The sequence below is a fragment of the Eleutherodactylus coqui genome, chromosome 1 (assembly GCF_035609145.1).
Source record: "Eleutherodactylus coqui strain aEleCoq1 chromosome 1, aEleCoq1.hap1, whole genome shotgun sequence".
NCBI lineage: Eukaryota > Metazoa > Chordata > Amphibia > Anura > Eleutherodactylidae > Eleutherodactylus > Eleutherodactylus coqui.
In genome coordinates this window covers 104167456-104189578 of record NC_089837.1, presented here as the reverse complement: position 1 = coordinate 104189578, position 22123 = coordinate 104167456, and the positions used below count along the sequence as shown (strand labels likewise).

Sequence of the window (22123 nt, the reverse complement as noted above, 5' to 3'; positions counted from 1 at the left end):
CAGAACCTTATGTATAACTAGAAATGAGAAGTGGCATGCATTTAATTATAGGATAGCAACCACGAAATCCGAAATATTAAAAGCAGACGCAGTACTGTAGCTTCAACTCATTTATGGTAGCCTCAATATAATACATATAAATAGTGGAAACTGTCGTACAGTACTACATTACACATTTGTACACACCAGACTGACCTCTTACAGCTGCAACAGACAATTGTAACATACTGTTCAACCAGCTTCTATACACAGTGGATCTTACAGTTTTACACTTTACCCCCCCCCACAAGGAAAATATGGTGACAAGGAAATATCCAACTTGATTTAGAAATGTGAATTTTTCGTAAAGACCAGTTTCACACGAGAGTATTATGGTCACATTTATGTACCCGTAATACAGAGGAGTTGGCCAGGCCGACCACGGGTCTATGGACCAGATGGATGAAGCGGACTTGAAGCATTCTGACAGCCCACATGGTGTGGAAATGGATGTTTTGGGAATATTTATCAGAATGTATGTCATGGTGTAAAACAAAGTAGAAGTCATTATCTTTATTTATTCTTGTAATGTCTGTTTATTATGGCAGGAAGAGTTGAGAAAGAAAGAAAATAAGTATATTCACCTTACACATCATCATCTATCTTGTGCCAAGGCTTCCATGGTCCTCTGACAAGTCTCTGTTAAGTTAGAAAAAGAATGGAAATACCCACTCGGGGTCAGACTAGAGGCTGCAAGAGCCAAAAAAAAGAGGAGACCCTAAACCTTTATCTCCTCAAAAAGTCCAGATAGCGAAGAAGAGGTTTTGGCAGCATATGTAAGTGCTACGTATAAATAGACTTTATTACCCCAACACAATTTTTTTTATTGTGATGGGGTGATAAAGTCTATTTATACATAGCACTTACATATGCTGCCAAAGTCTCTTCTTCGCTACATGTCAACAACTTATCGCTGAAGCCAGAAGTAGAGATTGAGGAAGTCTCAGCATTGGATCAGCAGAAGGTTAGTAAGGAGGGTATACAGATTTTTTGTCAGATGGCCAGCTTTTGGAATTTGCATCGGCAAAGCAAACAAAATCTGCAAAAGCTGGTGCAGATTTTCCTGCATATTGTGATGAATTTGCTGTAGAAAATTGCTGCAGAAAATCTGAGTAGTGTGAACTTACCATTTTGCAGCATATTGCTACCAACAGCTCTCTCAAGTGCCATGGCTAGGTTGAAAGGGGGGAGCACATGGAGAGTTAAAAGGGGTTGTGTCAAGATATAAATTATTACCTGACCAGAGGGTAGGGAATAACTTTATGATCGGTGGGGGGTCCAAACTCTGGGACCCCCTTTGATCTGAAGATCCCCATTTATTTCAGTAGGAGTGCCAGAAGTTACAGAGTACAAGTGCTCAGCCATCTCAGTCATTCCCACTGAAATTAAATACATGTGACCTCTGCTCAGTTATCCAGGCACCTTTGGTGGATTGGTGGGGCTCCTGTAAGTAGGAGATAACGTGACATAAGCCCTTTAAAGGGGTATTCCAGAGAGTGGGCAAAGATTCCCTACTGCTTCCACTTATTGCCATTACTACAAATGTCCATCTAAATTATCAAACTAATCTCCAGTTCTTTTTGCCGACCTGTGCCACCGCTGCTTTCCAGACAGATTCATATTACCACGTGCTTATTTAAAACGTCTGCTTGGGAGTGCAAAAACTACACTTCCCACAATGCTCCATTTCAGCGACTGAGGAGTGCACATTCATGACTACAAACTGTCATCATTACAGAATTTGAAGGCACTGAGCATATCTGACCAGTAAAACAGTACAGCAGACTGGTCAATCATTGGACACCAATGGAGAACAAAACAGGGGGGCACATATGACCTAATGAAGCATAGGACATTCACTTTGAATCCCTGGAATACCTCTTTAAATCATCGAATTTCACATTAAGTTGTAAAAAAGGAAACTAAACCTTGAATGAAATAAGCCATTAAAGCTCCTATTTTCGTAGAGATTTCTATCTTCTGGTCCCTAACATCTCTAGCTGGGGATCATCTTACCTGATTTACATTGCAGGCAGCAGTAAGGATATATGTTTTTATCTGTATAAGCTGCCTTCCAGCCAGAAACTTAGTAGTCACACACCCTTATGAAGGGAATCTATCAGTCCAAACTGCAGGCATGGTGTTATAGAGCAGGAGGAGCGGAGCAGATATATAGTTTTATGGGGAAAGATTCACAATAACTTGTCATTTATTTAAATAAAGCTGATAGCTCCGCCCATTGGACTGTTCAGCTCAGAATAAGCAAACGTTTAAATAGGTAAGTTATAAATTATCTTGAATCTTCCCCCATAAAACTATATATAATCTGCTCAGCCCCTCCTACTCTATATCATCATGCCTCCACTTTGGACAGCCTGTTGAAGCTCACCAATTCCCAAATTAATTTCCCAAACACCTGTTAGCGTGGCTTCACACACAGCTTCGAAAAAGAAAAATGCAGTTCTTGATATAATTTGTTAAGCCAAAGCCAGAAGTGGATCAATAAATGTAGGAATTATAAAATGAAGAACTTCTCCTTCCTGCTGGATCCACTTCTGGCTTTAGGTACTAAAGCTGCATGAAAAACTGCTACAAAAACCACGTATGTGAAATGAACCTTATACAAGTACTAGGATAAAAGAGCGGGAGAGAATTAGACATCTGGGGAACATACGTAAAGCTTCCCCCCCATATGGACTGTTATGTGGGAAGGAACAAGATGGGAAATGATATTTTTTGCTTTTTAAAATTAGTATCCCTTTAATTACATCTTTTTAAAAATAGGCAGAGAAGCTTATAAGAACATAAAATATTAGTTAAAGCCACAGACTGGCTACATCCACTTATGTAGGCAACTGCTATATTGAAAGTTAGTACCAAGCGATGTCATAAGTCTATAATCTGTGAATCATTGAATACTTTCAGCAGCTCAGCAAAATGTGATCTGGTCAAAAGACCATGCAAGGCTTTAAAGGGTTATTTGCATCTTATAAAGTGATAGCATATTGCTAGGATATGCCATAACTTTATCACTGGCTGGATATGAACTCCGGGACCCTGCTAAGTAATCCCTGCATAGCATGTGCCAAGGGCACCACCTTGAAGGAGACTCAGTACTGTGGCCCCTTCATCCTCAGGATCGGTGGAGGTCCTAAAAGGTACTCATGCCATCACTTTAGAAGATGGGAAACCCCTAAACAATAACTGAATCAAACAACCACAAACTCTATTTGTCACTGAAGGCAATTAAAGGCTCTTTTATGGAATTCTTCATCCCAGTAAGCTTGGAAGATGTAGATTCCCACTGATGGTATTGAATGAGAAATGTTCACCCGGCCAAGAATCCCGAATGACCAGGCAGAGTGTCCCACATCTTCACAGCCGGCAGGAGTTCCCTGTATTAAAGTATCTTTGCACATGGAATGTAACAAAACTGACTTTACAATGCACTGAACCTTAGATGTGTCTGAGCGTCCTAGCAATAGGCACTGCATTCAAATACAAGTCGCAACAGGGTTGTGTAAATAGGACAATTCTTATATCCAGCGATGTTTGTAGTTTTTATGAAGAACGAAGAAGCAGCAGTCTCCTTACTGTGGAATATTACGCTTTTTACCTGTTATATCAGTCATATTGTCTTTTTTTTTTCTTCAAAAAGATAAAATTTCAAATTCTTCATCTTCTGAGTCAAAGAATCTGTCAAGGCGATCTGCATCTGAGGAATCTAACACAAGGAGGATTAATATTATTGTTTTAATATAAATTCTTTATTTGTACATTTTTGTGCTGGGTACAGGAAAAAAAAAAGTGAAAAATTACTTACTAATCCAAGTATGGAAAGAATAAAATGCTGCGTAAGGCTAAATAGTAATGATAAATAAAATAAAACTATACTGTGTGTAGACAAGTAGCAAAAAGCACTTTCACCCCCCCCCCCCCCCCATTTCCTCTTATGAAATGAGGGAATGGTTCGTCGCTAGGGATCTTATGTGATGCCGTTGAGCAGATGGTTCTGGCTGTTTTTGATACCTAGCCATTTTCTCTCTCAGATATCAAGATATCTATCCAGATCCTCTTCTTGGAGGCATCTAGTTTTTTCATAGCCGCTTATGTTGTTGAAGTTATTATACCATTCTTTACTAACAGGAGGGTTGCTATCTTTCAAGTGTCTGGGGATTAGTTTTTGGCTGCATTTATGAGGAATGGAAGCAAGGGTATCTTTTCATTGTTGATGTTCGGTTTAAGGCCTCTTTGCATTGCGAATTCCGAAACAGGCAACCGCCTCCGGATTCTGCAGCAAATCCAGCCCATATCTTGCTATGAGAATACGCAATTTCCTGCCCACGAGCGGAACTTGATTGCGATTTTCCGCTCGTGGGGGGGGAAATTGCAGTGTACTGCGACTTTGTGCGGGCTACGCACAATCGGTTTCCATTGAAGTCAATGGAAGTCGTCCATGCCGCGGCCATTCTGCAATCATCCTCTGTACTGCACATGTGCATTGGCACTCTAGACGGCACATTCGCTGCAGAGGAGAAGACCATATGTAGGTCTTGGAAAAAAGTTTAATAAAAACATACAACCCCCCCCCCAAATGTTGGGGTGATGGCAAGTTTGGCTCCTAAAATAAAGTTTATCGTGGTTTGCAGGTCGTTCCAAAGGGGGATTAATAATTACATCAAAATTATGTAAAAGGTTAGTTAGATGTACTGTATGATTGCAATTCTCATGTAAGACATAACTGCCAAAGTGGAGCTACACCATTCTTGGTATACGCTTAACACTGTTGCATGCGAAAAACCTGCAAGGTTGATAGTAAAATGCTGACCCTGCTAGTCTAGCACCAATAATCAGCCCTCATTGAAGTCCTTCAGATTAGCTCACTTTTTCTATTCTATTGTGGATTCACACAAACTAATTCCTGAAAAACTTGCTCACTTAATTTTGTGCTGCACTCCAGAGTTAAGTCCCATTTACACGGGACCACTGTCGGGCAAATGATGCCAGACACTCATCCCCGCATGTACTTGCGTATCGCTGGCTCGCAGCGGGGCGGCTGGAGGAGATTTCTCCCCTCGCTCTCCCCTGCCCCTCTCCATTCACTTTAACAGCAGATGTTCAGTACTGAACGGCTGCTGTTTACAGATTATAAGATGCATAAAATCCTGAACGATGATCGTTCAGTGTAAACAGCAGCCGTTCAGTACTGAACGCCGCTGTTAAAGTGAATGGAGAGGGGCTGGGGGATAGCGAGGAGAGAAATCTCCACCCGCCCCGCTCCTGTGGAGCAGCACGGGAGAGAGAACACACAGAGACGAGTGTCGGGCATCGTTTGCCCAACAGTTGTCCTGTGTAAATGGGGCCTTTCAGGTCTAATTTCCACACAGCGAAATTCCAATCATGAAAGGGTCAGTGTCTATTAAAGTGGGCATTCAATGAATAAGCTTATTTCTATGAGCTGCCCTCTTCTGTCTGGTAGTTAGTTCTATACAAGCAATTCTTAGCTATATGCATTTCTGGAAAATGTAGGGGGCAACATATCCAACCACCATTACATTAAATGGTAAATCTGCCCTGTTATGTAGTGGTATGGACGTGGAAGATGCTTCACTGCACAATCAGGTATGAATCAAGTGTGAATGAAAAAGCTATGAGACAACCCCTAGGAGAAATACCATAGCACTTAGATTTGTTACCCAGGGGTTATATCACCCATTCATAGGACTTCTAGGACCCTCAAGAATCATAAGTATAGCACACTCCAAGTCCCCCTTAGTGAATAGATCGGCAGTGCACATGCATGACTACTGCTCCATTCACTTCTACGGGAATCACAGAGATAGCCAAATGCATCTGGCCATATTTGTAGACAGTGAATCGAGTGATGATCACACAAGTGCACTGCTGCTCCATTCACTAAGAGGGACTCAAAGTGGGCCGTTATCATCCCTGGAGGTCCCAGCGGTTGCACCCTCAGCAATCACTTATCTAGTCTATGGAAAGTGCTAAAAGATTTTGATGGGATAACCCCATTAATATAACTGATATACTGTTCAGCTGAAGGAAATACATTTCAGTAGCACAACCATATTCCCCCTGAATGTATAAAACACAATGTGTAACATGTGCTATGAATGACAAATGATATAACTGACTATTAAGCTGAACTAATCAACGTGTTTTAACAAGTAACAAGATTGCACTTACCTGGGGTAAGGTTTAGTACATCAGGATTAGATAGATGAAGTGGCAGCTGATCAACCACCTCAAACATGGGCAAGGATCCCCCAGTAAGTGATATCTGGAAAGAAACCAGATAGAAAATTGCATTCATAAAAATGTGTTTATTTTGTACATTTAAGAGCAAGTCTCTAATATATATGGGAGTTTTCAACAGAAAAAGCGCCATTTACACATTTCCTGGAGAGCAGCTGATTGTTGCAGATGTGCAGCATTATTATCACCCACATGCTGCTTTAAAGGGTTCTGCTGCCATCACTAATACAAAATGGAGTGATTCCGATAATGGATACCTAGTATGCCACTCTGTCTACAAAGGTGGAGATTCACATTAGGACTACAATACGGAGTCCCATCTAGGTTATTCTTCACCTTTCAGTTTAGTGCCCTAGCCCTTTATGGGAATACCTCGGCCAAGAATGGTTGTGACCAAAGATTTTTGCTTAGCCGTCCCCTAACTACACCCCAGTATAAGTGGAAATCCTACTTCTGTGTAGATTATTACTGCCGTACTCACCTTTCTAATGCGCTGACACCAGTCATCAAAATCTTCTTCAGAACTGCAGAAGAATCCCTACAGTATAGAGAAGGGATACAACCTTTAATGAAACATTCTTCAACACTTTGGCAATGCAGAACTAGATAATCCATAGCAGCCAGTGTTTTTCTTCTAGTGTAGCTTAGAAATGACGTGCGCAGAAGAACACTATTCTAGATGGAGACTTCCATGCCTCTTTCTACAGACCCTAACCTTAAGAAGAGCTCCTGTAATACCTCACGTTCTCACTATCTGGGACTTTCTCAGACCTGGATTGGGTTCTGTTCACACCGATTATGTTTTACTAGAAAAAAAATGTAATGTTTCTGTTAATGTCACCATTGATTTCAATGGAATTTTTTGATCAATTGAAAATAAAAAGGTGCCGCTTAAATGTGTGGGACTCACGCCTTATCTTCAGAACTGGAGTCCCCTGATCCATTTCCAGCTGGAATTAAATAAATAGTTGAACTAGCTGCCGTACGGTGTTTCTGTAACTCCCATAGAAGGCCATTATGATTGCACCCAGAACAGAGGCGGTTAGTTACAGCCAGATCTGGACATTTGATGCAGAAGAAACCGTGTAATTGCGAAGGGAAGAGAGACCGTAAATACGTACAGGAGCTCTACAGACTGGTACGCTGAAAGCCCAGGTAGTCTGTTTGCTTTCTGAGCATATGTTGCATCTCTAATGCCTTCTTGGATTGTTTTTGTTGACTACAAGTCTTTGTACTTACCACAGCAATAGAGGGGTCAATCTCTGACACATGCATCCGACATGGGGGGTGCTGGCAGTGGAAGCTTTCATCTACGATTAAACCACAATCACTGGGCTCCACAGATGGCTGTGTAGTGTGGGGGTCTAGATAAATGAGTTCATCTCCTATCACAGACATTACAATGTAACAATTAATTATGATGGTGAAGCAATACAAGCCAAAACTGCCTACCAAAGATATAGCCAACTTCCCAGAAAATACTCTGCATCATCACTGGTCACAGAAAAACCTAGAGACACACACAATTAGCTATATCACCAGCAAAGTGCACAATATGAATTGTCTAGCATCCGGTATAGAACTTGCTTTTAAAGGGGACAATGGATTTTCGGATTTTGAAAAGTAAATTCACTTTCGGTAATGAATTTGTTTTAGCAGGTTATGTGCAAGACAGTCTTTTAATTTAGTATAGGACTTTGCAAGTGACAAGCCAGGAGCAATTATGGTTTGTGGAATACTGCAGGAAAGGTTAGTGCATTTAGGCCGATAATGCGGGGAACAAGATTGTTTTTATGCGGACCATGTATGCATGTTGCTACTGTGGTAGTATGCATGGTCGCATTGAAATGCACTGACAACTTATTTGGGGTTCTGCTCATGTGCACGATCCCTTAAGCAAGCTTCACACAGCAGTATTTTGGAACAGTATTTGCAAACCAAAACCAAATATGGGTCCGAAACGCAGAAGAGGTATAACTCTTTCCATCACAGTTTCTCTCTGCTTTGGCTTACAACTACTGTAAAATACTGACCAACATACTGCTGCGTGAAAGAGGCCTAGGGTGATGATAAAGCTTATCTGGGCCAGAGTTTGGATAAGGCTTGTAGAGAGAGTACATGGATACTCCCATTATAGTGACAAGTAAATGTATAAATAATAAAGCAAACAACACAAAAAGCTCAGCAGCACTCTGGATATTGGGGTAATCATCTACAGCTCTACTTACCAACATATCCTATGAAGTAATGAGCGCTGTTTGGGCGACCACCAATAACTCCTAATGACTGCGGCAGCATGAAGCAGTGCTGAAACAGACAATGAAATACCCTAGTTCATAATGCAACTATAAACGAAGTTGCAAGTGCTCACAGGCTGAATTCACAAAAACCTGAAATGTGTATCCAGCCCTAGGGAGGCCAAAACAAGAAGCTTTATTGTTTGTCCATAAAATAATGTAAGGGCTCCTTCCCACGGCGGAAATGCGCTGCGTTGCCCGCAGCCAATGCTTACGGTGCAGAATTCTGCACGGTAAAAATCACCCGTCCTCACCCGCGGCATGCTCTATTTGCCACGGGTGTACGCGCGGACGGCTTCCATTGAAGTCAATGGAAGCCGTCCGTCACGCCATCTTCCGCTGTAGCACAGCGGAAGATAGCGTGAAACCGCTTCCCTGCCTACCGCCAGCCGCATCACGCGCTCTATTGCGCATGCGCGCCAAAGCGTCTTGCAGGACGTAGGACGCTGGAAGTATGGGGGTCTCTGGGGGGGCGCCGTGAGGGGCTCCGCCGCGGAATTCCGCGGCTGGGCCCGTCACGGCCGTATGTAGCCAGCCTAAAAAGCCGATACAGAAATTCTGAGCAAAAGTTATAGGTGTATTGAAGGAGGTATTGAGTATACCGGTACTCCTTGAACCAAGAAGATGCTTACCAGGTGTTCTACATGAGGAGGAATGAGCACATTACAGTCATATTTTACCACGTAGCACCCTATTCATGGCTTGACAAACCATTGCTATAAGGTCAATGGGATCATGACCACAACCTATAGTCCAATGAAGAACACGCTCACATGTATAAAAAACAGCACACACATGTATTAAAAAAAGGGGGCGGGGCTTACAAAAGTAGAGGATGACTGGAAAAGCCTGTGCATGTTTGTGTAAATGACCTTGCTTTCTCCACATGCCTATAACATATTAAGTCCAACCTTTGATACTATACTACAGCATTCATCTGCATCCCTGACACCTTATGCAACATACTTTGATGTTTGGCGAGTAAAGGTACCTTTACACGGAGCAACTATCTTTCAAGACAGTTGTTCATTGAAGCATATGAACAATCATTTGTTTGCTTTTACACAAAGCGATAATTGTTCGTTAGTAGTTTGCCAAGATATCGTTCATAGAGGGAATCTCCATACAAATTCATTCATTGACTACGACTTTATATCAGATGACTTTTGATCAACCTGAGACTATTTTTTTGGCAAGCTGAAATGAAATGACTAGTGACTTATCATTCATCACCCTGTTGGTGGCCATGCTTACACTGAACGACCATTGTTTGAATTTGCTCTTTCAAGAGATTATCTGGCCAATAGTTGTTCCATGTAAAGGTACCTTTATTGATCTTATCACTCTCTGTAGATACGTGTACGTCTCTGTTCTGTTTACTTTGTGAGTTATATTTCTCCAATAAAAGAAGTTAAAAAAAATACCTTCAGGGTTTCGATATACGCTTCATTGATCTCACTTAGGCCCAGTCGAAGGGGTATTAGTAGTACTAGAGGCTTCCACACCATGGGTGAATCAGAGGCTCCGGCGTGACCATTACAGAGTGCCCCAGAGTCACAGCTTCCTATTCTGCACAATCTCCCTGTAGAAGGAAAACAACCCACTTGTCAGATGTTTCATTATGCTCCAAGTGCAATTAATGGAAATTTATATTTAGCAATGTTATTAAGACGAGAAGACGCCATGACAGTCCAATCCATTTATGCAATGGGTGGGAGTTAAGGAAACAGCTGAGCAGGCTGTGCTACTCTACCTCTCAGCCACATCATACAGAAAAGCTTTCTCATCTCTTCCATGATGGGAATACCCCTGTAATGTCCCAGTTATGTAATTTTAGATGATACAAAATGTCCAAGTTTATTCTTAAAGTTATCATGACTTAAAACCCCCTAATCACCATCTCACCTCAAAGAAACATGACATAGGGTTATGGAAAAGAACATTTCACCAACTGTCCCCATGCCAAGCATCTTTGTACAGGCTGAAATCATTTTTCCCATTGCTACTATAAATACAACACTTAATACTGCTGTCTTCTGCAAGACCTAAAGAATAGGTTCCGAGGAAGACTAATTTGGGAGACACTGCTCTAAAATAGCTGATCATTTGGTCTACAGCAGTAGTCCTCAACTGCAGTAAAAATCTGGACCGGTGACCACAAAAACTTTCCAGATCCTCCAAACCCGCAGTCATAAATGTATGGGAGGTGGGCAGTATCTAATTTGAGGCGTCTGAGGTCTAATTGACCTTATTTGCATATTACCCAGAGGAGTATGAATGGCCTTTTAAGTCTCCTCACTCACTCGCTGTCTAGGTGCTCTCCCTAAGGAGAAAAGATAGCGTTTCTGACTAAGGACTAAGTGAGTTTAGTTGTCTGAATGAGTTTAGAAGTCTGGGGTCTTAATTTTGCGTCTGGTCTGAATCAATTCAGCTTTTATTATATATGTGGATTAGAGATGAGCGAGCACGCTCGTTTAAGGCTGATGCTCGAGCGAGCAGCCGTCTTTTCGAGTAACTTATTACTCATCCAAGCACCATGCGGGGGAGGAGAGTGAGAGAGATATCGCATGGTGCTCAGACGAGTAATCAGTTACTCGAAAAGACCGATGCTCACTCGAGCATCAGCCTTAAACAAGCGTGCTCGCTCATCTCTAATGTGGATGGAACATTTCTGCAAAAAGAGGGATCTATAGCTTATACAGCATACACAACCAATGTTATTACAGATGTCTTCTGGTGCTGCAACAGCGGAGGTGCATCGGGCTCTCGCGACATAATCGCAGAGAGGGCGGCTGGTTGCCATGGCAACAGGACGCCAGACACTGGCATCCTGTATTGCCATAGCCTGTGATCGCTGTATAAGTGATAAGTAGCCCTGCCATGCCTTTTCACAGTGATCACCAGTGCTGTACTGTGCCCCAGAGGGACACAAATTGTGTAAAAAAGAAAAATGTAAGAAAAAGTTAAAAAAAAAAATTTTTTTCGTTTTTTTCTTATTTTAGCATTAAAAAAAAACAAAAAACGCTAAAAAACGGAGGCAAAATGCTAATTTGAGTGCAGCAATTTGGAAAAAAAAAGATTTCCAAAAGAAGGGTTTTTATTGCAGAAAAGTGGAAAAACCTTAAAAAAATGTAAGACTTTTGGTATCCTTGTAACCGTACTGACCCACAAAAAAAATTGATTGTGTCATTTATGCTGCATGATTAACGCTGCAAAAAAATAAAATCTATCGCAGAATTGATGCGTTTTCTCTCCCTGCTATCATAAAAGAAATAATAAAAGTTTTACAATATAGTCAATGTACCCAAAAGTGGCACCGATAAAAACTAAGGTTCGCCATGCAAAAAACAAGCCACGTCAACGGAAAAATAAAAAAGTTATGGCTTTTGAAAAATGGAGAAGAAAATCCGCCAAAAATCGTTGCGTCCTTAAGCCCAAAATAGGCCATGTCCTTAAGGGGTTAATGTCACTCCCTTACTCACTTATCTCATGCGTCACAACAGTATTATCCATAGCTATGTGAACAGTCATCGAGCTCCACTGATCAAAAGCCGCTAGCTTCCTGCAAGGAGAGAAATAAAGTGACGGTAGCATCAGGTGAACCATATAAAGTCTGCAGGTAAATGATAAGTGGACTCTTAAATACCTCAGCACTTGTGCTACAGTGTTTGGGCCGTACCACTGACCAATGTACTTTCCTTCACCAACTCCCATTTGGGCTGTAATAAAAAGCAAATCAATTACTAGAGAGTAATATAGGGCAGCATAAATGTTGGGATAGGCTCATTACTATAACCATGTTATTAGAGAATAGACAGTTATCATTGGGACTGCATATTTACCAATTCCTCTTGCATCATACCTGTACAACAAGTCCTGCTCGTCACACACCTACATATTATACGCGCCTACTGTCCAAATATTCACCTGATCATAGAACTATTTGAAATGTATTTATTATAGTAAATAACTGACTAAGGCTTCGTTCACATCTACGTTGTGGCATTCCTATTCTCTGTTCCATCATGAACAGTAACTATGCTTGGCATAAACACATATTTTCCCTTTCATATTTGCTTATGTGATGTATTCTTCTTTTCCCACTGTTGTATGTAAGGTATGTGGATGGAGTCCCCCCCCCCTTTCTCCCTCTTCTTTTTTTTTTTTCCCCTCTTCAAGAAAAGTTTTAATTTTGGAAGCGGTAGTAAGTGCTAGGATTTTCTGGGAAGCTTAGAAATAGGATTTAGTCAAGTTCAACTTATGGTTAATTCGATGGACAGTGATGCTGAATGAGGGTGATCAGCATAATCCGGAATCTTTCACTGTTGTTGCTTAATTACATGTATATGGCAGGCAATATGTTTAAATGATAAATATTTACAATGACGATGATTTAAAAATGTATATTTTTGGTTATGTAAAAACTAAACTTCAATAAAAATTGATTAAGCATAAAACATGTTTTCTGAGATTCTTCTTTCACATAAAACTCAGCCTCCTGCCATTTAAAAATAAAATAGTCATATAGTCGCCTCTTTCTGCTCCACTGCTTGTGTACAGGCTGCAGCCCCACCCAGTTTATAGGACGTCAAAGGCGCTGCAGCCAATGACAAAGCTTGGCACTCGATCACTGAGCTCTGTCATTAGCTGCAGCGCCTGTGAGTTCCCATAAACAGGCTAGGGAAGTCTGTAAACATTACATCAGAGGGCAGACCCGGAGATGTGGGACACAGCGGGTGCAAGGAGAGCTATGTATAAGTCTCTTTGTTATGTTATTGGCATGTATGCCAATTTTCTGACACTAAAGGGGCAAAATTCTGGAGTATCTTGCTTAGTAAGTCCCCCCTAAGTATTCTGATCTTATACTATATCGTAAAGGTGCCGTCCCTTTAAAAATATTCTTCACTGTTGAATCCAGCCCGTATTTATACACATTTATTGCATTTACAGTTATAAAAATAATGCTCATATCCCCAGATATTACAGGACTAATATTAGAATAGTGCCACCGGTTTCTATTAAAGAGCCCTTCTCAGTTCGATCTACCTCCGTAATTGTGGCAAACTTTGTGCATGTATAGGTAGGCGATTAGTGATGGGATGGTAACAACTATCAGAAAGGTTAGGCTGATGTTACCACTATATAAGCCCAGCTATCAGATGTCATAAAAGAGATGTCTCCTATAATAAGTATATATATGAAACAACATTTAAATATGCATTTGGATACGTTAGTGACGGAGGGGAATCTTCTCAGAACATCCACACAGTCATGCTGCCGATAGTGAAATGCATTGTCTCACCCACACAGGTCTCTCACCAATCTGATGGATGGAGTAATAACTATCTTTCTTGTCTAGAAAAGCAGTCAGGATGCTGAGGTACTCTCCGTTTGGTCCTTTTTTGTCCCATCTCCATTCTAGAAATAAACAACATATTACAACAACAAAAACAAAACTGAATTGCTTATTTCAGCAAGGGACTATTTTCAGGCGGCTGTCTGTGCGCTCACCAGGGAGTTATGATCACCGCCATATACAGAATGTGGTCTTTATTACTTCTGCATGAATCCAAGCACTTCAGGTGTTGTTAACAATTTAGTCGTTAACCACCGATGGTCGTGAACGACTAACAACACCTGAAGTGCTTGGATTCATGCAGAAGTAATGAAGAAAACATTCTGTACATGGCACTGATCATAACTCTCTGGTGAGCGCACAGACAGCAGTCTGAAAATAGTCCCTTTGTATGTGAGGAGAGAGAGCGCAGGAACAAGGGACCGGGTGAGTACAACACATACCTCTCCCGACATCCTGTTCCTTCACCTTCCAGTGCCATAACATGGTTTATGCTGCTCAAAGGTGCTGACAGGGGCCCTTTAACCCCTTAACGACCCCCAATACGCCTTTTGACGGCCTGTATCGGTGGCTTATGTATGAAGAGAGATCACGGGGGAACCTCTCTTAACCCCTTGAGTGGCGGGTTTCTTACCCCCCTGTCGTGCCCATCAGGGCAGGTTTTTTAAATGGGCCAATCATTTAATTTCAACTAATTTTGCAGTCGCGTTCCAAGAGCTATAACTTTTTCATTTTTCCATTGACACGGCCATGTGAGGGCTTGTTTTTTGCTGGAGAAGTTGTACTTTTTGCTGGCATCATTTTTGGGTATATATAATGTATTGCATAACTTTTGTGAAAAAATTTGTAGGGAGATTAGGGAAAAAAAAGTAATACAAGTTTAAATTACCCCCCTTTTGCCATATCTATAATAAAAAAAACTCTAAATCCTAAAAGAAAAATACATATTTGGTATCGCTGCGTCCGTAAATATCTGCTCTATCAAAATAGTGCATTATTTACCCCCACAGTGAACGTAGTCCGAAAAAAAAATAAAGAACGCCAGAAATGCACCTTTTCAGTCACCCTGTCTCCCAGAAAAAAATGCAATAAAAAGCGATCAAAAAGTCGTATGTATTCCAAAATGATACCAACGTTAACTACAGGACGTCCCGCAAAAAATGAGCCCTTGCTCAAGTACGTCGATGGAAAAATAAAAAGTTATTGTGTGCGGAAGATGCAGCAGAAAATAATTTTAAAAAAATTAAATGTCTTTGAAAAAAAATACAAGTGCTATAGTAAAAAAAAGTATACACATTTGGTATCGTAGTAATCGTACCGACCCGTAGAATAAGGTTATCAGGTCATTTTTGTTGCAGTTTGTGTGCCGTAGAAACAAAACGCACTGAACTATGGTGGAATGTCATTATTCTTTCATTTTACTCCACTTAGATTTTTGCAAAAAATTTTCAGTACATTATATGGTACCATTGAAAAATATAACTCATTCCACAAAAAACAAGCCCTCGTACAGCAACGTCGATGGAAAAATAAAAGGAGTTATGATTTTTTAAACGGTGGGAGTAAAAAAAGAAATGGGGAAAGAAGAAAAAAAGGAACAGTGTCATTAAGGGGTTAAATAATGTACCAACTTCCTTCTCTGGGTTATTATGAGGCAGGGATACCACATGTGTAATTTTATTTTTAATTTTTCACAAAGTAAAGGGAGACAAGTGTTTTTAATTTTATTTATTTTATTTTTTTAAATAATTTTTTACTTTTTTTTTTTTTTTTTTACTTTTGTCCCTTTAGGGGACTTCCACAGAGACCCATCAGGACTCCCTGATCACATTCTGAGGGGGGGGGGTCCCATGATGACAGCCCTTTACATGCTGCAGTCACATAGACTGCAGCATGTAAAGGGTTAACACAGCAGAGATCGGAGGTTTTCTCTGATCTCTGCTGTAGAGCTAGTACCTAGCTGTCCTCTGACAGCCAAGCACCAGCTCTCCCTGCCACAGAGACCATCGGCTTGCTTCTGACAAGCCGATGGTCTCTATAGCAACCTGTATACAAAGCAGGATATTAGAAGCAGGAGATTGCCGGCATATCGGCAATATCTCCTGCTTCTGTTGTTCAAAGCCCTTGCTGTGTTCTCTGTGGGTCTGTGCAGGCAGAGCACACTGTCACAGCTTGTGGCATTATGCTCTGCAGCTCCCATAGTGATACATAGCCCGGAAATCTTCCGGGCTATATCGCCATGAGCAGTGGAGCTCGTCCCGGAAAATTTCCAGGCGTGCCACTCAAGGGGTTAATACAGCGTGAGCGTCAGCTGTTTATTACAGCTGACACCCGCGGGCAAGAGCTGCAATCGGCCGCACAGCCAATCGCGGCTATTAACCCTTTAAATGCGGCTATCAATTCCGAAAATGACATTTAAATCCCCTGAACGATGTTCAGGGGTCCTGTATCGTGCGGGAGATCGCAGGGAGCTGTATGGGTGTCTGCTAAGGCAGCCCTGGGGCCTTTCAGAAGGCCCCCGGCTGCAATAACACCTGCACATCTCCCTACGATCTCATTACGGGGGGCCGTATGGGACCCCCAAACATCGTTTGGGGTGATTTAAATGCTGCTGTCAGAATTGACAGCGGCATTTAAAGGGTTAACAGCCGCGATCAGCCGCGCGGCTGATTGCAGCTGTTGCCAGCGGGGGTCAGCTGTAATAAACAGCTGACGCCCGCGCTGTACAAAGAGAGGTTGCCCCGTGATCTCTCTTCATACATACCCCGATGCTGTATGACGTAAATGTTATATCACACTTGTATCGCACTTATATCCCTTCCCACAAATATACACCCCTCCCTGTGAGTGTCACACTGAAAAAAGTGCCTAAAAAGCATGATTGGTGCCTAGTTGTGGTGAAATGTATACCTCATACCATAATCAGAGGTGCCATGCAAGGTTCCTGAAAAGTTGGTTGACAATTAATGGAATCATCATTACATGGTGACTCAGCTCTTCCAGGCTCCTGAATGCCAACTGCAGAGTTATGCAAGCATATATACCACATCCATCGCTATAACTATTCAAACATAACATACAGGGCTCCTGGAAAGCTGGGTGACAAGTAACACAATCACCATTACATTTACACTCAGCTGTCCTTGGATCCTGAACGGCAGGTTGACCTAGTTCAAAATATTTTTTTCCCATTTTCCTCCTAAAACCTAGGTTCGTCTTAAAATACTGTACTCTCTATCATACCTCGTCCTATATGCCTGTAGATCAAAGCCTGAGCAAAGATCATCTGCCCACATCGTAGCATGCAGCCCCAGCCCGTGTCAGATGTTGGACCAGTTCCACCTGCAAAACAGTATCCAAATAAATATTTTTTCTAATTACATTTGTATGAAAAAAATTCTAGTGCGATGCATGCCGAGAAACGTTGTGTGTATTGTAGACGTCACATCAGCACATATTTGTTATACTAGCAGCAACATAAAATGGGACACTGAGTCAGACTGCGAGTCACGAGAGTTGGTTGTGCTATTTAAAACATACTACGTTCCGGAAACCAGACACTGCGGGTAGCAATCAATAAAGTCAATGACTGCATGCTGGGAACCCTGGGATCAGCTAACTTCCTGGGCGAGGGAGCTTAGAAGAGGTACTGAAAGCACGAAATAAGATGACTCAGCAAAAATGGCAGCAGAACTTTTATTCTAGGAGGCAGTATAGCGCAAACACAAAAACATCCTCGACAGAAGGAGCAGCAAAACACCAACATTCCAATAATGCATTAGGCTGCCTGTCCACGGCTGGGACAGAATATCACTAGTGATATTCCGCGGAGGGGGAACACTGACAGGTCTCCACGATGAGCCTGTCTAAAAGATAGGCTCACCGAAGAGAATTGTGGCAAATCGCAGAATACCGAAATTTGAATCCTGCGAGTGGAGAATCACTATGATTCTCCACTTGTAGATGTCGGGCTGTGCTTTCCATAGTTAAGTCTACGGGAAGCGTTCACTGCATTACCCGCGGCCGGATTATCGCAGCGGATAACGCAGTGACATATCGCCAGTGGACAGGAGGCCTTAACCCCTTCCAATCCAATTTGTATCCTGGTTTTCCTAGGGGGCTTACTCTGTTTCTGCTGTTATACAATGGCTCTATATGCTGGCTAAAGCCAGTACTGCATGAGGTGACATGTTGGATAGGTTCAGACAGCAGAGGGGCTGGCAATATACAGGAAGAGAACCCCGACGGACGTCTTCCAACATCAGAGCTGTACAGCCTTAAATCATAATGTCTTCAGAGGTCAGACAGTGGATTGCAAAGGGTTAATGATACATTCATCCGCTTACTACAAGAGTCGTGCATTATTTTCTGTTGGAGTGTTCCAAAAAACAGATCGCACTCACATGCCATGCATGATTTGCACCAGATTTTCATCCATTTTTTTGATATGTGTAACAAAAAAAAATAAAAACGTTGCATGTGGTTCCAATAGCAAAATGCTTTAAAAATAGGTGGCACTCACATGCAACTCGCATGGCATGCAAGGGTGATCCGTTTTTGAACATTCCCGTAGAAATTAATGGACGATTCTTGAACAAGAATCACCCCAAAAAAAACATGTAACGATTTTTCAAACTCAGATTATCAGTCCGAGTGAAAAAGAAATATATAGCTTGTATGAATGAACGGGTTCTTTTCCAGAGCAACTTAGTCTGTCTTGGAATCGAACAGAACTCGCACAAGAACATCGCTGGTGTGAATGTCTGTCTTAGGGTGAATTCAGGCGACCGTATATCAGGCGGGTATTCATGCCGGCCGATATACGGCGTCCCTCTCTGCAGTGGGAGGAGGCTGGAAGAGCCAGGAGCAGTGCTCTGAGCTCCCACCCAATCTCCGCCCCTCTGCACAATTTGCAATGAGGAGAGGCGGGATGGGGGCAGGGCTAAGTTTCGGGAATTAGCTCCACCCCCGTCCCGCCTCTCCTCATTGAAAATAGTGCAGAGGGGGTGGAGAAGAGGCAGAGAGGGGGCGGGAGCTCAGAGCACTGCTACTGGCTCTTCCAGCCTGCTCCCCCTGCAGAGAGGGACGCCGTATATCGGCTGGGCGTGAATACCCGGCCGATATAAGGTCGTCTGAATGCACCCTCAGGATGTAGTCTTAAAATGTGCCAGATTCATCACAATTGCATGAAAAATGTGTTTATACAACCTATTAGTTGGCATTGTTGGTGCTAAAACTTTGGCACAATTTGTGGTGCAGTTTATGCCACACCCTTTTTTGCGTGAGTTGGAAAACAAAGTGTCTGAAAGTGCCTAAAAACCACATAATAAAAGTGGCATAAAGCATGTAAGTCATATTTCTGATGCCGTTTACAAATATTAAATCATCCCAATCTATTAGTTTTGCTGTAGCGTTCCTTTACGTTTATTTTTTGAATTACCCTACTTGAGTATACTCTAGTGTCTTCCATCAGTTTGCACACACTAATGGTAATGATCAGCAGAGCATGTTGGATAAAATAATATAAAGTTTTTCTCCCCAAGTTTTTTTCTTGGGGCGCAGAGACTGCCTCTTTACTGTGAATGGAGGCGTCATGCCAGAACGATCTCCGGTCTACTTGGCATCAATTCACTCAGCGATGTTCGTTCCTCCGTAAAAGTACATGACCGCTAATGACTAGGACGACCTACTTGGCATGCAGTGTAACAGCACCCTTGTTGTTGTATCACTAGATCACTCATACCTATTGCTGGGAAGTTCCGCCGGTAAGTAAACCAGAGTCTGGAAGTGACATCATTCAGAAGTTCCTCCTTTTCTGCAGGAAAAGATGAAAAATAAGGTGAGAAGACACTGGGGTGGGGGGTGTAAATATACAATGAAATATGCCAATTTTTGGGTTCAACATCAGGTAATAGTAGACAGTATATAGCTAATGGTATGAGGCAGTTATACGAGGCTGGTAGACAGTGACATAGAGGGACAATAATACGGTTGATAAGAGTCAGATCAGTGATATCGACTATTTTGCTACCTGTTAATGCGCTGTACTTTTTCCCCAATATCCAGACAGGCTCTGCAGTTTCAGGAAAGTCCGGGGTATCAGAAAACCTCAGAGTGTCATACGTAAGAGTTGCTAGAAAGACATAAAAACACAAATCATCACTGAAAAGATCATTTTTGCTTCTTTAAAATGAATCGGTCCGCTGAAACACGGTGTCCAAACCGCAGGCATGATGTTATAGAGCAGGAAGAGCGGAGCCGACTGATATATAGTTTTATGGGGAAAGATTCACGATAGCTCCCGTCCAATCCCGCCTCCTCCCCTTGCATAGAGGGGCAGCATATATCGGCTGGGCGATATACATCCATGTAACAAAGCCCTAATGGTCCCTTTACATGGGGCGACTGTCAGGTGCCTAGCGTGTTTCCCCAAAAATAAGACATCCTTTAAAATAAGACCTAGTAGAGATTTTGCTGAAGTACTAAATATAAGGTCTCCCCCGAAATTAAGACCTATCTCTGTCCCTGCTATGATGAGCTCCCCTTGGTGGCCGGAAGCTGCCATACCGTCCCTGCTGTACAAGTGGTCCAGGAACTGCTGTGGGTGATCATTACAGTCTCCAGACAGTGTGTGGGAGCCAGGTACTTTACAGCCCTTATTTTTTGTGGCCCTGTGTGTGAGTCAGGCAAGCAGTGTGTCACTTTGATTCTTTAAGGGGTGATCATTACAGTCTCCAGACAGTGTGTACATGGAAATAATGGTAGGAACAACAAACTCTTGATAGGATTCACAGTTTGTCTGGTTATGCTGGTTTGTGATGACATCTACTGCACAGTATATAATAAATGTTCATTTTTTTGTTCAACAATAAATTCTTCTTCATGGAAAAATAAGACATCCCCCCAAAATAAGACCTATTGCATCTTTGGGAGCAAAAATTAATATAAGACACTGTCTTATTTCGGGGAAACATGGTAAGTACCCGACGGATGTCCCAATGATAATTATTATTAATGTGCTTTCACTAATAATGCTTGCTCACGTGGACTTGTCCACTGTACGAGCTTCAAGTGTTTGTACTGACCTGAGGACGAATATATCTGTCGCTGGTGGGCGCTAGTTCCCACACAGATCCCATGGGTACTGCCCAACGTACCTATGAGATCACAGGGGAAGCATGGCTGTAATACAGTCACACTCCTGCCTAGATCGGAGTTAACTCTAATCCCAGTAGTTTAACCCTTTTTTATGCCACAGTTAATAGAGACCATCTAAGGGGTTTAAAGAGGGAAGAGACTCCATCTGTCAGCTTACTGGCACCCTGTCATGTGACTGTGGCTGCCGTGGCCAGCAAGAGCTTTACAGAGGCTCCCAGGCCTGTTATGGCTATATGCCAAGGGCAGCGCCCAGGGAGTACACCAAAGCATTATTTAAGTGAACAGTGGATGGCACTGTGATTACTTTAGGGGAAGAACTAAACTTTTTCCTTTTTTTTTTAATTATCTTAAATACACTCTATTTAAAAAAAGTCTTCAGAGGGAGAAACAAAAGTCCCACAAAAAGTAGTTTTAGTTTGCAAAAGTGTTACAAATGTATACGTGGTGAACAGTCACCATCACATGTATAATAAAGCTATGTAAATCACACAGAGAACACCATATAAAAGTCATTGTCCGGGCTGTTTAGGCCGTCGTCATACATGGCGGAAATGATGTGCGGTTTCCGATGCAGGAATCGAGGTGGAATACTTTGCAGCATTTACAGCACAAGAGACATGAGAAAGTTTTTAAACCCTTTCCAATCCACTGTCTGAAGTCTAAAGACATTCTAAATGAAGGCTGTACAGTTTCTGATGTTGGAAGACATCCGGCAGGGTATTCTTACTGTACATTACTGGCCGCTCGGTTGTCAGGGGCCTCTCCAGCATGTCCCAATACCGCAGTACTGGCTCTAAACAGCAGGTGGCGCCATTGTATAATGGCAGAAAGAGAAAAACCCCTAGGAAACCTTGAATCCAAAATTGGATTGCAAAGGGTTAAATCTCCTCCAACAAATCCATGGCGTTTTTTAAAATTGCTGTGGATTCTATGTTTACTCATGCTGCGGTTTTGTAACCCTTCGAATACAAGGATTAAAATCCACAGCGTTTGCAAA

The 22123-nt window shown here is 42.1% G+C and overlaps 1 protein-coding gene across 2 annotated transcripts in view; it reads right to left on the bottom strand.

The window, feature by feature from the left end:
- Positions 1-875: 875 nt before the first annotated feature.
- ATG4B (autophagy related 4B cysteine peptidase) overlaps positions 876-22123 on the bottom strand; it is a 22895-nt gene continuing 1647 nt past the window's right edge. The window contains exons 2-13 of one of the 2 annotated variants that reach the window (XM_066598597.1): positions 20000-20101; positions 19712-19783; positions 17212-17310; positions 13932-14030; positions 12259-12331; positions 12095-12174; positions 10037-10194; positions 8544-8622; positions 7555-7700; positions 6797-6853; positions 6247-6340; positions 876-3763 (exon numbers count right to left, since the gene is read on the bottom strand). In XM_066598597.1, coding sequence (XP_066454694.1) covers positions 3690-3763; positions 6247-6340; positions 6797-6853; positions 7555-7700; positions 8544-8622; positions 10037-10194; positions 12095-12174; positions 12259-12331; positions 13932-14030; positions 17212-17272 — 921 coding nt within the window. In that variant the 5' untranslated portion in view covers positions 17273-17310; positions 19712-19783; positions 20000-20101 and the 3' untranslated portion in view covers positions 876-3689. The remainder of the gene's footprint in view (positions 3764-6246; positions 6341-6796; positions 6854-7554; positions 7701-8543; positions 8623-10036; positions 10195-12094; positions 12175-12258; positions 12332-13931; positions 14031-17211; positions 17311-19711; positions 19784-19999; positions 20102-22123) is intronic. The other variant, XM_066598590.1, reaches the window with a different exon arrangement.